We start from the raw sequence: 15,880 nt of genomic DNA on the forward strand, positions 1-15,880 counted from the left end.
CATTGGATGGGTCCGGAGCCGCTGTGCAGGCACCGGCTTCTGAGGCAGTTTTTCGCTCAACCGATGTTCGAATCAAACTGACGACTTTTTTGTCTAAAACTACCGACTTTCTTAGGCCTAGAGTACTCGCTACGCCAAGAAAACTGACGACCAAAGCGCATTCACCTACTCCCATGCCACAACAACAAGTGCTTAGAAAGGCATGGGAGTAGGTGCATGCGCTTTGGTCATCGTTTTTCTAGGAAATTCAGGTAGTGGCCAACTGGCACTTGCGAACTGCTTCTGCTTCGGGCTCCTCGGCAAGAAAGACTGATGTAATGGCATCAGCTGCCTGTTTTTATATGCTGATTAGGGGAAGTCAGCCTTTTCCTGCTAAGAGGAAAAGAGACCAGTCCCCTGCAGCTTCAACAGACCAGGAGTCTGACGACTCTGAGGTATCTGACTATGAAGACATGTCCTTATCTTCTTATGAGGATTCACATGCAGAGGAATCCATTCCCTCTGCCTGCCCTCCAGAGGATTTTTCTTTTGGTGAAACCTTACATACTTTTAAGAGAGCATTTCCACTGGGAATGCCAAGATATCGTCAGTCCAAAAAGAGACTCGGAGAATTCCTAGATTTGCCACAGCAAAGGCCTTTAGCAATACCCCCTGTCCTGGAAGTTGTTGATGATTTTTTTTATAGAATCCAGTCTTACTCCTGATACTTTACCTCCTGCCACTAGGAAACCCGACAGGTACTACAGAGTACCTGCCACTCACAAATTTCTTTTCAAGAATCCTACTGCTGACCCAGAGATCATTTCCCAGGGGCCTAAAGGTATCACGTCAACTACAGCCAAGAATCTCACCCCTTCAGACAAGGATTCCAGAGCTTTCGACAGAAGGAGTAAGAAGGTATATACCTCTGCAACTCTTGCTATTAGGGCATTGAGTTGCCAGTTTCACGTGCTGAAGTACTAGCAACATATTATGGAACTTATTAAACAAAAAAATGACTACCTTTACAGACTGTGCAGAAAATAAAGAATTGCAGGAGCTTATGCACTCTGCAAGCCAACTCAGCAAGCATACTTTGCAGTGTGGCTTTGATGCCCTAGAAGCATCTTGCTCGGCAGCTGTCACTGGTTCTGTACTGAGAAGACATGCTTGGCTCAAGGAGTAGACTTTGCCAGACCATGTCAAATCAAAGTTACTAGACACTCCTTTGAACAAGGACAGTTTGTTTGGCACCAAAGCAGAAGAGGTTCTTGAAAAGATGGAAAAAAAAGCTAAGTCTATGCAGACTGTTAAAGAATTCTTACAAGTACAACCCCCTAGGTTCAGTAGGCATTGCCCTTCCAAACGCTGGTCCTTTCCAGCCCCCTCCAGGCCATCTCAAGCTAGACCTAGGTTAAACAGACCACCCAGACTAAAGTCTCAGGGTATGCAGAGATCTAAAGAATGGAAGTGCCCCCACCCCCAAAGCAGGGAGTGGTAAGCCACCTCCTTGCATTAGAAACTCACAATGACTTCTCTACTCCACTCCCAATCCCCGCCCAATTGCTAGTGCCCCTAGGAGGAAAACTTGCCCTTCATGCAAAAAACTGGATGTCCATCACACAAGACAGATGGATTCTCAACATTGTATCCCAGGGGTACAAATTTTACTTCCCCTCACTGCCAACCCCAAGGGGGTTCCCAGACTTTCCTCCAAACCAGTAGGCAGAGGCTCAAAGCCAAATTCTTTCCCTGCTCTCCATCAGAGCTATTCAGCTGTTTCCAGTAGTACAGATAGGTCAAGGATTCTATTCCAGACTCTTCCTGGTACCCAGAAAAGAGGGCTCTTGGTGCCCAATCCTGGATCTTTCAATTCTCAACACCTTCCTGGTGGTACCAAAATTCAAAATTCTTACCCTGCAACAGCTTCTACCTATGCTAGCCAAGGATGCCTGGTTAGTCACCCTAGACTTAAAAGAAGTCTATATGCACATCCCTGTAAGGGAGTCATGCAGGAAGTATCTGTGTTTCAGGGCTGGATCTATGCATTATCAGTTCTCTGCACTTCCCTTTGGCTTATCGACTGCGCCCAGAGTATTCACAAAATGCCTGGCTCCAGCCATTGCTTACAGCAGGCAGAGAAATACCCAAATTTACCCGTACTTGGACGACTGCCTGATTCAGGATGACAGTCAAGAATTGCTGTTGCAGCACCTGACATTTGTGAAAAACCTTTTCACTTCCTTGGGGTACACCATCAACGAAAATAAATCAAAACTGGTACCCAGTCAAAGGATTGTATTCCTGGGAGCAAGCTTGGACACAACATCCCAGGTGGCATTCCTCACTTCAGAAAAACAAGTCTATCTGACAGCCTACTTCAAACAAATGGCCACCAGAACCCAGCTATCCACAAGAAAAATACTGCAAGCCCTAGGGTTCACGACCTCATGTATACTGCTAATTCCATATGCAAGACTGCATATGAGAAAACTTCAGTGGTACTTAAAAAGTCTTTGGTGCCAACATTCTCAGGACTTGGAAACAGTCATTCCTATCATATCCTGTCTAAGGACAGAGTTCCTTTGGTGGGCAGAAGCATGCAATGACAACAAGGGACTGCCCTTTACTCAACCCCAAGCCACCCAGACCCCTAACCACAGATGCATCCGACTATGCCTGGGGAGCACACATGGACGGCAAATGCATTCAGGGCTACTGGAGCCCAAGTCAAATTCATATGCACATCAACCAAAAAGAGATGGTAGCTGTGCAGAATGCCCTGACAGCTTTCAGATCCTTACTCTTTCCAGGACAACTTCTAATAAAAACAGACAACACCACAGTTATGTGGTACATCAACAAGCAGGTGGGAAACCACTCTTACCCACTCTGCAGGTTAGCCATGGCCCTGTGGAACACAGCCTTGGACTTGCAAGTCCATCTGCAAGCTCAATTCCTGCCAGGCAAACAAAACTCCCTGACAGACAACTTAAGCAGAAATCTCCTAGACCCACATGAGTGGCAATTGGAGCCCAGCACCTTCAGCCTTCTGATTCAGAAAGGGGGACCCCAGAGGTGGATCTCATTGCCTCCCCCTACAACCACCAGCTTAGCAAATTCTGCACTAGGAACCCACACAGCAGGGCCTGGAAAGTGGATGCCCTATCCTTTCAGTGGGTAAATCTCTCAATCTATGCCTTTCCCCTTTGCCCCTTCTCTCAAGAGTATTACTCAAGATAAGACAGGACAGACCAAGAACAATTCTGATTGGCTCGGACTGGCCACACCAGCACTGATACCCACTCCTGCGCAGCCTGTCACCTGTGCCTCCCTGGCACCTACAACAGAACCCAACCCTGCTCTCTCAGCAGGAGGGAGAGATTTTGCATCCGAAACTGCAAACCCTAAATCTTGCAGCCTGGCTTGTTCCTTGAATTCTCCCCCAGCAACCCTAAGCAAACAGGTGCTGGACGTCATTCTTGAAGCCAAAAGACCCAGTACAAGAAAATCTTATGCTGATAAGTGGAAAAGGTACTGCTCCTGGATTCTATCTAAAGGAGAGGACACAACTCTGACCTCCCTGCGTCTAATCCTGGACTACTTAGCAGATCTACTCCACAAAGGCCTGTCCTTCTCCTCCATTAACATACATGCCTCAGCCATTTTGGCTCATTACAACACTGAGCCACCTCTCTTCTCGCACCCTCTTATCAAACAGTTCCTGAGAGTGGCAAACAACTTAAGCCTTCCTAGGAGAGCACCTACCCCTGCTTGGGACCTTAACTTTGTACTGGAAAAGCTGACGCTACCCACTCCCCTTTGAACCTGCAGCGTCAGCAGAGTTAAAATTCCTCTCTTGAAAAACAGCCTTGCTTCTGGCCATCACTTCAGTTAGAAGAGTGAGCTATAAGCACTTATGGCTGTGGAATCCTTCATTATTTTCCATGCTGACAGGGTTTCCCTCAGGACTAACCCTTCCTTTATGCCTAAAGTGGTGTCCAGCATGGCTCTAAACCAATCTATCCATTTGCCAACTTTCTTCCCTAATCCTCAGAATAAAGGGGAAAGGATCCTGCACTCCTTGGACATGAACAGACAGCTCAGATTCTACCTTGATAGGACTACGCCCTTCAGAAAATCTGACCAGTTACTAGTCAGCTTTGCAACAGGGGCAGAGGGCAAGGCCATTTCAAAACAAACAGTTTCCAAATGGATAGCACACTGCATCCATTTCTGCTACAAGCACCATGGGAAACTAACCCCTCATGGGGTCAGAACACATTCCACTGGGGCAACTTCTACCTCCACAGCATTTCTCAGGGGAGTCCCTACCAGGGACATCCTGGAAGCTGCTACCTGGAGATGTCCTTCAAGGATGCATCTGCAGTCCTAACAAATGGGTTGTCCTGGCCTCAGGCAGCCCTTCGGTCGGCCGGATTCCAAAGTCTGGGTCTGGCCTCGACTGATGTCGCACTTCACCCGACGTCACAGCTGCAGTTCAGCGGGTATAAAGGCATCAGCCGACGCCATTTTCCCCAGTCTTTCTTGCCGCGTGGCGCCCGAAGCAGAAGCTGTTCGCAAGTGCCGGTCGGTCAGAACCAGAGATTGCTACCGAAGACTTCTAAAAGGCTAAGTACCCCGTTGGGGACTCTTTCTTGCCTCAGCCGATGTCAGAAAAAGTGAATAACTGTTTAACTTGTGGGAAACAAATACCTCATAAAGATTTCCACTCTTACTGCCTACCTTGTTTAGGCCCAGACCACGACGTAGCAGCTTGTCTAGCCTGTGCTTCTTTCAACCGACGGACACTTAAGACGTCGGTCGGAGTTTGCAGAGGAGTTTTTCGGCTCCGCTTTTGCTTACAACATGCCGTCGGAGACTCCAACTTCACATTTAGCTAAAAAGCGCAAGGAAAAGGACCGACACTCGCGGTCCACGGTTTCGGCCGAAACCGCGGTTAAGTCAACTGCGAGTGTCTCGGTTTCAGCTGAAACCGAGTCCACGGTTCTTCCTTCGGCCCGAAAGCTTGCCTCCTACCGAGGCCTCATCCAGCATGGCTGAATCTGCTACTGAAGTTCCACCTGCTCTTACAGGTTCACGGGATTTATCAGATACTATCCCTTTAGATATATCTACTCCTGCACGTGGAGCTGCTAGGCCCCCTGCATCCATGTCAATTAAGGCTTTTGCCAGGGCTAAAGCAGCAAAATCAACCAAGACCGTGCCTGCTAAAACCCCCCTCTCACAGGCCCAGCTCTAGTACTCAAATGCTTAGTCTTGCAGAGGATCTCATTTCTTTGATCAGGGGATCCCAGGCTCACCCTGACAGGGCCTCTCACCCCCCTCCAGAGAAGAGGCCTAGAGCAGAGCCCCCTGAGCCAGTTTCTACAGATTACTCCTCTGATGATTCAGAAAATACAAACCCTCCAGAAGGCCCTTATTCTCCATATGAGGACTCTGATGCAGAAGACTCCATTCCTTCTGCCTCTCCTCCTGAGGAATTTTCTTTTGGGGAAACCTTGCATGCTATGAGGGAACAATTTCAATGGCAGGGCCAGGATTTTTCAGACTCTAGGAAAAGGCTTAGGACTTTTTTGCATTTGCCACAGCATAGACCTTTAGCCATTCCTCCAGTACTTACAGTTGTGGATGATGCCTTTAATGATGCTTGTACTGCTCCTGATTCACTTCCTCCGGCCCCTGCTAAGCCCGACAGATACTACAGGGTTCCGGACACACATAATCACTTGTATAAGGCTCCTTTTGCAGATCCTGAAACTATTTCTCAGGGCCCCAAGGCTGTAGCAGCTACCTCTGCCAAAATCCCACTCCCCTCTGAAAGGGAATCTAGGGCCTTAGAGAGATGGGGTAAAAAAGTTTATACTTCTGCTACTCTTTCGGCTAGGGCCTTAAACTGTCAATTCCACATGATTCAGTATCAGGAATTTATGTTAGACCAGTTAACTAAGAAACTGTCCTCGCCTGAACCTTTAGACCGAAAGTCTCTTCAGGAAATGGTACATAACATTCAGCAGGTCAGTAATCATTCCTTAAAATGTGGCTGTGATGCACTGGAGGCTTCCTTTAGATCAGCTATGACTGGTACAGTGATCAGAAGGCATGCATGGTTAAAAGAGCAGTCCTTACCAGACCATGTAAAATCAAAGCTCCTAGATGCTCCCATGGATAAACATAATTTGTTTGGCTCCCCTGCACAGCAAGTGCTGAAGAAGGTGGAAGAGAAAGCAAAATCTGTCCAGACAGTCAAGGATTTCTTACAGGTCCAGCCTCCAAAGTTTAGTAGGAACTGGCCTTCCAAGAATTGGTCCTTTCCAGACACCACCAGAGCACAGAGAGGCAGGAATAGGCGCCCAAGAGGCAGAGGTCAATCCAGAGGTGCCTACAGGGGACGTCAGTGGCAGCCTAACAACCAGCGAAGTACTGCCAAGGATCCAGCCACTACCACTTCCACAGGACAATCACAGTGACTTGGCTCTGAAGCCGCCTACCAGGGAACAACTAGAAGCACCCTTAGGCGGAAAGCTAGCCTTATTTTCAGTAAACTGGCATTACATTACAGGAGACAAATGGATTTTACAGACAATAGACAAAGGTTACAGGTTTCACTTCCATACTCTACCAAGGAAGAGAGGAATGCCAAACCTACCTTCAAATCAAAAGACAAACGCTCTAGAACAAATAGACAACTTAATAAGGATGAGAGCAATAGAAAAGGTACCGTCTATGGAACAAAGGCAAGGATTTTTCTCCAGACTTTTCCTGGTGCCAAGAAAGGAAAACCAATGGAGACCTATTCTCGACCTGTCCGTTCTAAACACATATCTCATTGTCCCAAAATTCAAAATGCTGACCCTACAGCAGCTTCTTCACAAGCTGGGCAAGGAGTCTTGGCTGGTAACTCTAGATCTCAAGGAGGCATACCTGCACGTCCCCATACGACCAAATTGCAGAAGATACCTCAGATTTCTTGCAGGATCAGAGCATTATCAATTCTCAGCATTGCCTTTTGGCTTATCTACTGCACCCAGAGTATTCACGAAATGCCTGGCATCAGTAATTGCTCATTGCAGGCTTCAGGGAATTCAAATTTACCCTTACCTGGACGACTGCCTGTTACAAGCGGACAACAAAAACAAATTAACAAAAGATTTGAAAAAGGTCATTCATCTGCTGCAAGCCTTGGGATACACAGTCAATATAAGAAAGTCAAGGCTGATACCATCCCAAAGGATAACTTTCTTGGGTGCAGAACTGGACACATCAAATCAAATGGCATCCCTCACAGCAGAAAAGCAGAAGCACCTTCCACTCTATTTCATGGCATCAACAATGCAGAACCAGCTTACAGCAAGGAAAGTCCTGCAAGCCCTGGGTTACATGGCATCCTGCATAATATTGATCCCAAATGCCAGACTGCATATGAGGAAGTTGCAATGGTACCTAAGGAATTTATGGTCTCAGCACAAGCACAGCCTAGAAACCTAAATTCCAATAATTCCATGCCTGAAGCAAGAATTCCGATGGTGGGCTCAGGCCTGTCAATTGAACAAAGGACTGCCCTTCCACAGCCCTCAACCAAGCCAGACTATCACCACAGACGCCTCAGACCTCGGTTGGGGGGCACACATGCTGGACAAGTGCATACAAGGCTTATGGACTCAAGACCAGCTGAACCTACACATAAATCAAAAAGAGATGCTGGCAGTAAAACTGGCAATTCAGGCATTCAGACCGTTTCTTCAACAGGGTCAATTGCTGATAAGGACGGAAAACACCACAGTGATGTGGTATATCAACAAACAGGGAGGCACACATTCATATCCTCTATGCCGGATGACAATGGACCTCTGGAATGTGGCCCTAAGCCTCAACATTCAGCTCAAGGCAATATTTGTGCCAGGAAAAGAAAATATACTAGCAGACATCTTAAGCAGAACTACCACGGATGCCCACGAATGGATGCTGCATCCAGACATTTTCAAATCCATTACAAGGAAATGGGGACTACCAGAAATAGACTTATTCGCATCCCCACACAACCACCAATTGAAAAAATTCTGCACAAGGACATACCACCCACTTGCTTGGAAGGTGGACTCCCTGTCTTTCAGTTGGGAAAACCTGACAGCATATGCATTCCCACCTCTTCCTTTGATGCACAAGGTGCTATTGAAGATCAAAGAAGACCACCCAAGGATCATCCTGATAGCTCCAGACTGGCCGAGGCAGCATTGGTACCCATTACTCAGGAGTATGTCTCGGGAACACGCATGGCCTCTACCCCAAGTTCCTTTACTGCTGACACAGAACAACTTCAAAACCCTGCATCCGAACTTGAAAACACTGCAGCTAGCTGCTTGGAACATTGCATAAGACAAAATAACCCAGATTTATCTCAAAGGGTTAAAGACATTATCTTGGAAGCTCGCAGACCCTCAACAAGGAAAACTTACTCAGCAAAATGGAAAAGATATCTCATTTGGAGTGCAGCAAAAGGAGAAAATGTATCACTGGTAAACATAGCTAACATCCTGGAATACTTAGCAGAGCTTTTCCACAATGGCCTGTCCTACTCTTCCATTAAGATTCATGCGTCAGCTATTTCAGCAGAATACAACATGGATCCTCCGGTCTTCTCTCATCCTCTACTCAGGCAGTTTCTGAGAGGAATTAAAAATGTAAAGCCACCAAGGAAGCCACCATTGCCTACATGGGACTTGAACTTTGTGCTAGAAAAGTTGACACTCCCCCCTTTTGAACCAGCAGCAACAGCAGAATTACAGTACTTATCATGGAAAACTGCCTTCCTGCTTGCAATCACTTCAGCAAGAAGGGTTTCTGAATTACAGGCATTAATGGCAGTACAACCCTTCCTTATCTTCCATCAGGATAGAGTGTCCATGAGAACTAATCCTACCTTTATGCCAAAGGTGGTCTCCAGGGTATCTTTAAACCAAGCAATCCACCTACCTACATTCTTCCCCTTCCACAGAACAGGGGAGAAAGGCTACTACATACCTTGGATGTGCATAGGCAATTGCGCTACTACCTCGACAGAACCAAGAACAATAGAAAAACTGACCAGCTTCTGGTAGCATATGCCACAGGAATGGAAGGAAAAGCAATTTCAAAACAGACAATCTCAAAATGGATAGGAAATTGCATTAGATTTTGCTATTCTTATCATGGAAAGGCAACTCCAGAAAACATCAGACCTCACTCCACAAGGGCTACAGCCACTACTACAGCTTTCTTACGAGTGGCTACCAAAGACATTTTAGAGGCTGCTACTTGGAGCTCCGTGCATACATTTGCCAAGCATTATAATCTACCCTTATACTCCAGATCCCGAGCAGGTTTTGCCACTGCTGTTTTGCAAGGGATCTTAACTACACCATAATCTTGTTAGTGCCTCCTCCCCCAGTTTGGCTATGGTATTCTACCCATTTGTTAGGACTGCAGATGCATCCTTGAAGGACATAGTACAGTTTTGTACCTACCATAAATGTAGATGTCCGAGAGGTATGCATCTGCAGTCAGGATTACCCACCCTTCTTCCCCTCTGTGGTACTCCTAGGGTATTTGCCCATCTTGTAGCTAGCTGGGGGAATCTATTATGGTGTATTTGTTTGTATATATGTATATACATGTTTATTTCTATTTGCTCTCTGTTGTTTGGAAACATTTGCATTTATCCAAATTTAGCCTTCCTAGAGGGCACCTGGCATCTAGGGCAAGAAACACTGAGGAAAATGGCGTCGGCTGATGCCTTTATACCCGCTGAACTGCAGCTGTGACGTCGGGTGAAGTGCAACATCAGCCGAGGCCAGACCCAGACTTTGGAATCCGGCCGACCGAAGGGCTGCCTGAGGCCAGGACAACCCATTTGTTAGGACTGCAGATGCATACCTCTCGGACATCTACATTTATGGTAGGTACAAAACTGTACTTTCTGTACACACCTTCACCAAGCATTACCACCTGCCTATCTTTTCCAAATCCAGGGCAGGTTTGGCAACAGCAGTCCTGCAAGGCATACTAGCCAGCTCTAACTCTTTGTGACTGCCTCCACCCTTCTTCAGCTTTGGGAATCCACCCAAGTGTGATGACTGCAACAGTGAAACATGAAGAACATAGTACAGTTGTGTACACTTACCATAAATGTAGATGTTCGAGTGTATTCACTGTTGCAGTCGTGGTTTCCCTCCCTCCAGCCCCCTGGTTTCTCTCTCTCTCTCTCTCTCTCTCTCTCCTCTCTCTCCTCTCTATGGCTATTACTCACCCCTTTCAGGGGTATTGGTATTGACTTTGTACTGGTGTTGTTTTCCCCACCATAACTTAGCTCTGTATTGGGGGGCACCTGACATTTGGGGCAAGAAAATCTGATGTAATGGCATCAGCTGCCTGTTTTTATACCCCTGACGACCTGATGTCAGTCCTGGAGTGACAACATCCAACGCAGAAATACTAAGTCTCTGGTATTCTGGCCGACTGAGGGCTACCTGCTGGCAGATAGCCCAAGGGTGATGACTGCAGCATTGAATACACTCGAACATCTGCATTTATGGTAAATGTACACAACTGTACTTTTTGTATAATATGTACTTTTGGGTGACATGGAGGCTCAGTGGTAAGATCTCTGCTTCACATCTCCAGGGTCTAAGGTTCAGTCCTAACCTTCCCCCTCTGGAGGAATGTAGCATTTACATGCTTTCCCCATGTCTACTTGGGTTCTCTGTCGATACACTGACTTACTCCTAAAAAGGCTGCCTGATTGGCTGCACTAAATTGTTTGAGTAATAAATAAATAAAATATAGGAACTTGGCAAACTTACTTAATAGTTTGCAGGTGAGAGCCTTTATGGATAAATGAATGATGGGTTTAAGAAGCATTCAGGGTATGACTACCCTGTCCTACACATATCGCCTAAATACTGTCTCTGTATTCAGTCTCTTACAGGCTACAAAGAGGAGCTCTTTGTCTGGCTTACAGGGCTTCCACAAACCTATCCTTGATGGATCTGTTGTACTTGTACAAAACAAACGGCACCAGAAAAACTAGATAAAGGATCTGAACTTTGCTTGTGAAATAAACAGAAGTGCTGGAGAGACAGATGTGTTGTCCCAGAGGGTCCCCGCACTATGGAATTGGCTCCCCATTCATGTAAGACAGAGTTCATCCCTGACCCTGTTCAAATGAAAACTTGACAGTTGGATGGGAAAGCATAAATTTACCCCCGGTCTGACCCCATGTCCTTTACGGACAGAGGCTGTCAATAAGAAAAGTATTATCCTAACTAACTGCCTTAGTTACCTCTTTACTGACATGCCACCCCCCCGTATAAATGCCCATCGTACTCAGGAGTCATATGGGTTTGGGGTGCCCAGCTAGGCTTCTGAGGGCCTTACTGATCATTAACTTAGTAACAACCTATGAACATATTATACAATGGGTGGTACTGCAAGAGTTTTGCAGTGTTTGTAATTTCTTCATTCATTGCAGTGTAGAATCTACTGTGGTCAACAAAGTATATTTGTGCAAAACCAGTGGAACACAGCAAATGTATAAAATGCCTTAACATTTCAGAGACATGACAGTGACATCATGTCCCCTTTCAAAGAAACTGTTGTTGAAATGGTGGCACTCTATGCAGTTGTTGAGGTGTTTTTAAGTACTAGGGACCTTCTTGCCAGATCCATTTTTCTTTTATTTAATCTAAATTTGTTTATTTTGTGTTTTTGGTTTTTTGTTTTGTTTTGTTTTGTTTTGTTTTGTTATACAAAGAGCATGTGATCCTGTGTTGGTCTGAGAGAATGATACGTATTCTTACTAGCAAAGTCTGATTGACTGAAAAGTGCCACAGCGCTAAAAATCAGTAAGAGTTGGCATGCTTTGGTATGACAGCCTTACTGAGCGTGCGTATGTGCTTTTGCCCTTTAAGTTCCAGGTGGTAGGTGTTACTTGTAGATAACAGATGGAATTAGAGTCAAAAACCCACAGACTCAGAGTATGGTCAGCAGGGAGTAGAGGAAGAAAAATACATAGACTTGCGTAGTGCAAACACAATATTTTGTGCCATTATGTCCTGTGTCATAAGTGAATTCTGGGAAAAAAATACACATTATTCTCGATGACCTTTGGAATTAGGTCAGTGTTTCTTTTTTAAGAAAATGTATTTTGAACAGCATTGTGGGCCACAGTAATTTAAGTATTTCATGTGAATTTACATTGCTGATGGTTTCAGTCTTTTGAAAAATGAGGTGTGTGAACAACAGGATATGGTTTGGAAACAAGGTGGAAAGATGAAGATGCATATGTGGGCTGTTGCTGTCTGCCACAGCTCTGTCATTTGGGTGGCTGTCAGTGTTACAACACACCTAATGTTAGAAGTGTTGGGCTGATACGAAACAAGAACACAGCTTCCATGGTTGCTGAGCATGCATATTGCCACAGGCAGTACTTTGCCAGCTGGCATATGCCCCCAGGTGCAGAATATCTTTTAGCTGACCTTGCCAAGCATGTTGACTGTAGAAGACAAAGTGCTGGAATGTCTGAAGCTGCAGTGTGACAGGTGACTGAAACTACATAGTGCTGAGTGTGGAATTCAAAGTCTACAGTAAATAAAAAGTCAGCTTTTTTTGTAAAGATTGCTTCATTTTATAGAAACTGAAGTTTCTGTTGGCTAGGCTTACATGCCTCCTTGTGCATGGCTGCGTGTGTGCATGAATTCATGGTCATGTAATATTCTCACACAGATACAGGAGTAGAATTTTTCACCCATTCAGTAACTCTGTAAAGTAAGAGTTGCACATGTGCTACTCTTCTCACCCTACTTGATGACTTAGTGCCAGCAGGAACAGACTCGTTGCTTTATGAAATAGCTGTAGTATTTGGCTTTACGCAAAGCTGTGCAGGTATTTATTAAAAGAAAAGCAATGGTTGTTAGATTGGTGATGGTGGTCATTATGTTGCTTTCTGAATCTGCTTGCTGTCTGCCGTCTTGTATTAAAGTACTGCTTTAAATTGCATGGAGCAGACCTGAGTTTGCGTTGCTCTGCTTGACTCAGTAAACATGTACATTCTGTGCAGAACTCATCAGCAGTGACCTTGTTTTGCAATTTTGAAATGATATTGCCTGCAGTTTCTTTTCTTGCTTGTATAAAGAAAATGTATGCACACATGATGCAAATCTTGCTTAGGAGGTGGGGACAGATTATGTAGACTGTTGCATATCTGTCACTCACATGCACACACACACACACACACACACACACACACACACACACACACACACACACACACACACACACACACACACAATTAATTTGTTCTTATCCATTAATGTTCAAGGAGTTTGGTTGAAGAAACTTGAGCAGCAGGTTTCTCTTATGTCACCTGCAGTTAAGGATTAAGGCTCTAGTCAGGGCACTGACTCGAGATTTTTTTTTTTTTATTTCCTTGCAGGTGCTCCTGACCCTACGGCAGGTGCTAGCATTGACGATGAGAACTGTTGGCACTTGGATGAGGAGCAGGTCCAGGAACAGGTTAAACTCTTCCTCTCCCAGGGAGGTTATCACGGGTCAGGGAAGCAGCTCAACCTTCTCTTTGCAAAGGTAATGGACGATACAGATGTGTCTGTACTTTGTCTAATGTGTGTGCTTGTCGATCTTTTTTCTTCTAGTACTTATTACCGGTAACATTTGTTTTCTACTTGAAGAATAACCTTTCGTAAACACAGGCAACTGTATAACCTAGTGTCCCATTTAAAACAAACTAGAGTACAAGGTGAATTTATTTGGTTCTAGTCCTCTTCCAGACAGAGTTGTATTAGTAAACACATGATTTTAATTTTTTTAGGTGCGAGAGATGTTGAAGATGAGGGACTCGAATGGAGCCCGCATGTTAACGCTAATAACAGAGCAGTTCATGGCTGATCCTCGCTTGTCTCTGTGGCGGCAACAAGGCACTGCAATGAATGATAAGCACAGGCTGCTCTGGGATGAACTAGGTAAATGTTAGTGGCATTTTTGTGACTGCCAATATACATTTTAACAAAGGGAAGGACCAGTAAGTAGTCTGTTGAAACAAATACTTTTCGAATTAAGCTTTGTTTCAAATATGCACAGCAGCTGTTTTTATGTAGCACCAATGATGAGTTATAAAACAATTTTTGTCACAAGTAAACAGCTTTGATCTTTTTATTTAGAGGGGCAGAAGATGTTTTTCAGCTGCCAGGGTTCGTTGTGCAAGTTGTTTTTGCGTGTAGGCTTAAGAAATGCTGTCTGTAACTTGTAAGACAAATTTTGATTTAACACTAGTGGCACAACAGTTTTACTGACGTCTTAGAAACCATTCACAGGGTAAAATGTTGAAGAACTGACCTTGCAGGAGCTGATAACATCTTGCTTTACTAGACATGTGAATTTGTAAACAAGATTCCCGTGTTTTGAGCTTTCAGTATATTCAGGCAACTTGTATGTGCCTGACATGCTAGGCCTCAGTTTGTAACACTGTGATCCATCCTGTCCCTCACTTTGTAACATTATGATCCCTTACTATTTTATATGTAGTGGGCTACACTTTTAGAGCAGGCAGATGGCTGGAATCTAGGACATAGCATCCTGTATACCAAACTCATCTTGGGTGTAACCTAGTAAGAGTTGCAGTACAGACACATCCTGTTTTTTTTTTCCTGCTTGCTAATTTTCACATTTTTGCTTTCTCTTGGAAAGTGTTTAATCTGCTTCTTGTAGGTTTATTTATTATAGATTAGTTACTGTTTTCATAATAACAAATGCAGATTATATAAATGGTGTTTTGCATTCCAGGAACTCTGGAAATCAGCTGACAGAGTCTCCAGTGGAGTGCAACTTAGCATGCCTTCTCCTGTTAGATAATAAATGTACTTTAAATAATTAGTACTCTGAGACAGATGATTTTGAGTACTGTGTAACCTTAAGAACAAATCTGTGGTGTATCCTCAATTGAATAAAGACTCCTGCTGGAAACTAGAATTAGAAGCTAATACAGTCACACTACTACTGAGCAAAAACAGGTACATCTGTATAGCACATGCAAGACATGCAAAAAGCTTGGATGGTTCAGTGAAATTTGGCATGTCCTTGTGTGCTGCCTGCCAATATCTGGAACTGGGGACAGTTTGTCAGTTTCAACTTGGCATCTTGTGTGCCACACAGCAGCGTAAGCTGGAGTCCCTTGCCAAGCTGGTTGAGTAATGTTCCCATCATTAAAGCTTCAGTACTGCGATCTGCAGTGCAGCAGGCTGTAAAGGGGTTGGAAAGGACAAGCTAAGGGAGAAAACACAAGACTAATGCAGACGATTTGGCAGACAATTCGTAGTTGCACTGGATAAGTTGGGTAGTTGGAAGAGCTTATCATCCATGTGCTCTCTTCTGAGCAAGGAATTTACAGTTTAGATTTTGACTGTGGAGGAAAATCTGTGTGTGCGTGTGTGTGTGTGCGTGCATATCTGTGTATGCGCGTGTGTGTGTGTTTGATATCATTTTAGCCGTCTGACTACAAACAGTAAAACAGCTGTTTTCAGGCGTATATAGTCCTAAAGATATAAACGCTGTGTATGCTCATGATTGTTTGTGGGTTTTTTTCTATAAATCAGTTTAAAATTGATAAGTAAATGCAGTCTTCTGTAACAACACAGACCTTATCTGTAAATGAGTGCAGTTTGTTGAAAACTGTGATTTGCATTTCTCCACAAGTTCACCATTGCCACAAACTTTCTGAGCCTTGTATGAGTATAATGAAAATTAGTTAAATTCCAAGGACCAGACTTCCTGTGCATGTTTTCCATGTTGTTTATAAGCTGTATTGCAAACAAATCAGCTTTTATGTATTTGC

General features: G+C 44.6%; 1 protein-coding gene across 1 annotated transcript in view; it reads left to right on the forward strand.

Annotated features, from left to right (window-relative positions):
• ZSWIM6 (zinc finger SWIM-type containing 6) overlaps positions 1 to 15,880 on the forward strand; it is an 867,641-nt gene that overhangs the window by 559,356 nt on the left and 292,405 nt on the right. The window contains exons 3-4 of the mRNA XM_044063817.1: positions 13,469 to 13,617; positions 13,862 to 14,012. Coding sequence (XP_043919752.1) covers positions 13,469 to 13,617; positions 13,862 to 14,012 — 300 coding nt within the window. The remainder of the gene's footprint in view (positions 1 to 13,468; positions 13,618 to 13,861; positions 14,013 to 15,880) is intronic.

This window comes from Protopterus annectens, chromosome 2.part2 (genome assembly GCF_019279795.1).
Source record: "Protopterus annectens isolate FY-2018-M chromosome 2.part2, PAN1.0, whole genome shotgun sequence".
Classification (NCBI taxonomy): domain Eukaryota; kingdom Metazoa; phylum Chordata; order Ceratodontiformes; family Protopteridae; genus Protopterus; species Protopterus annectens.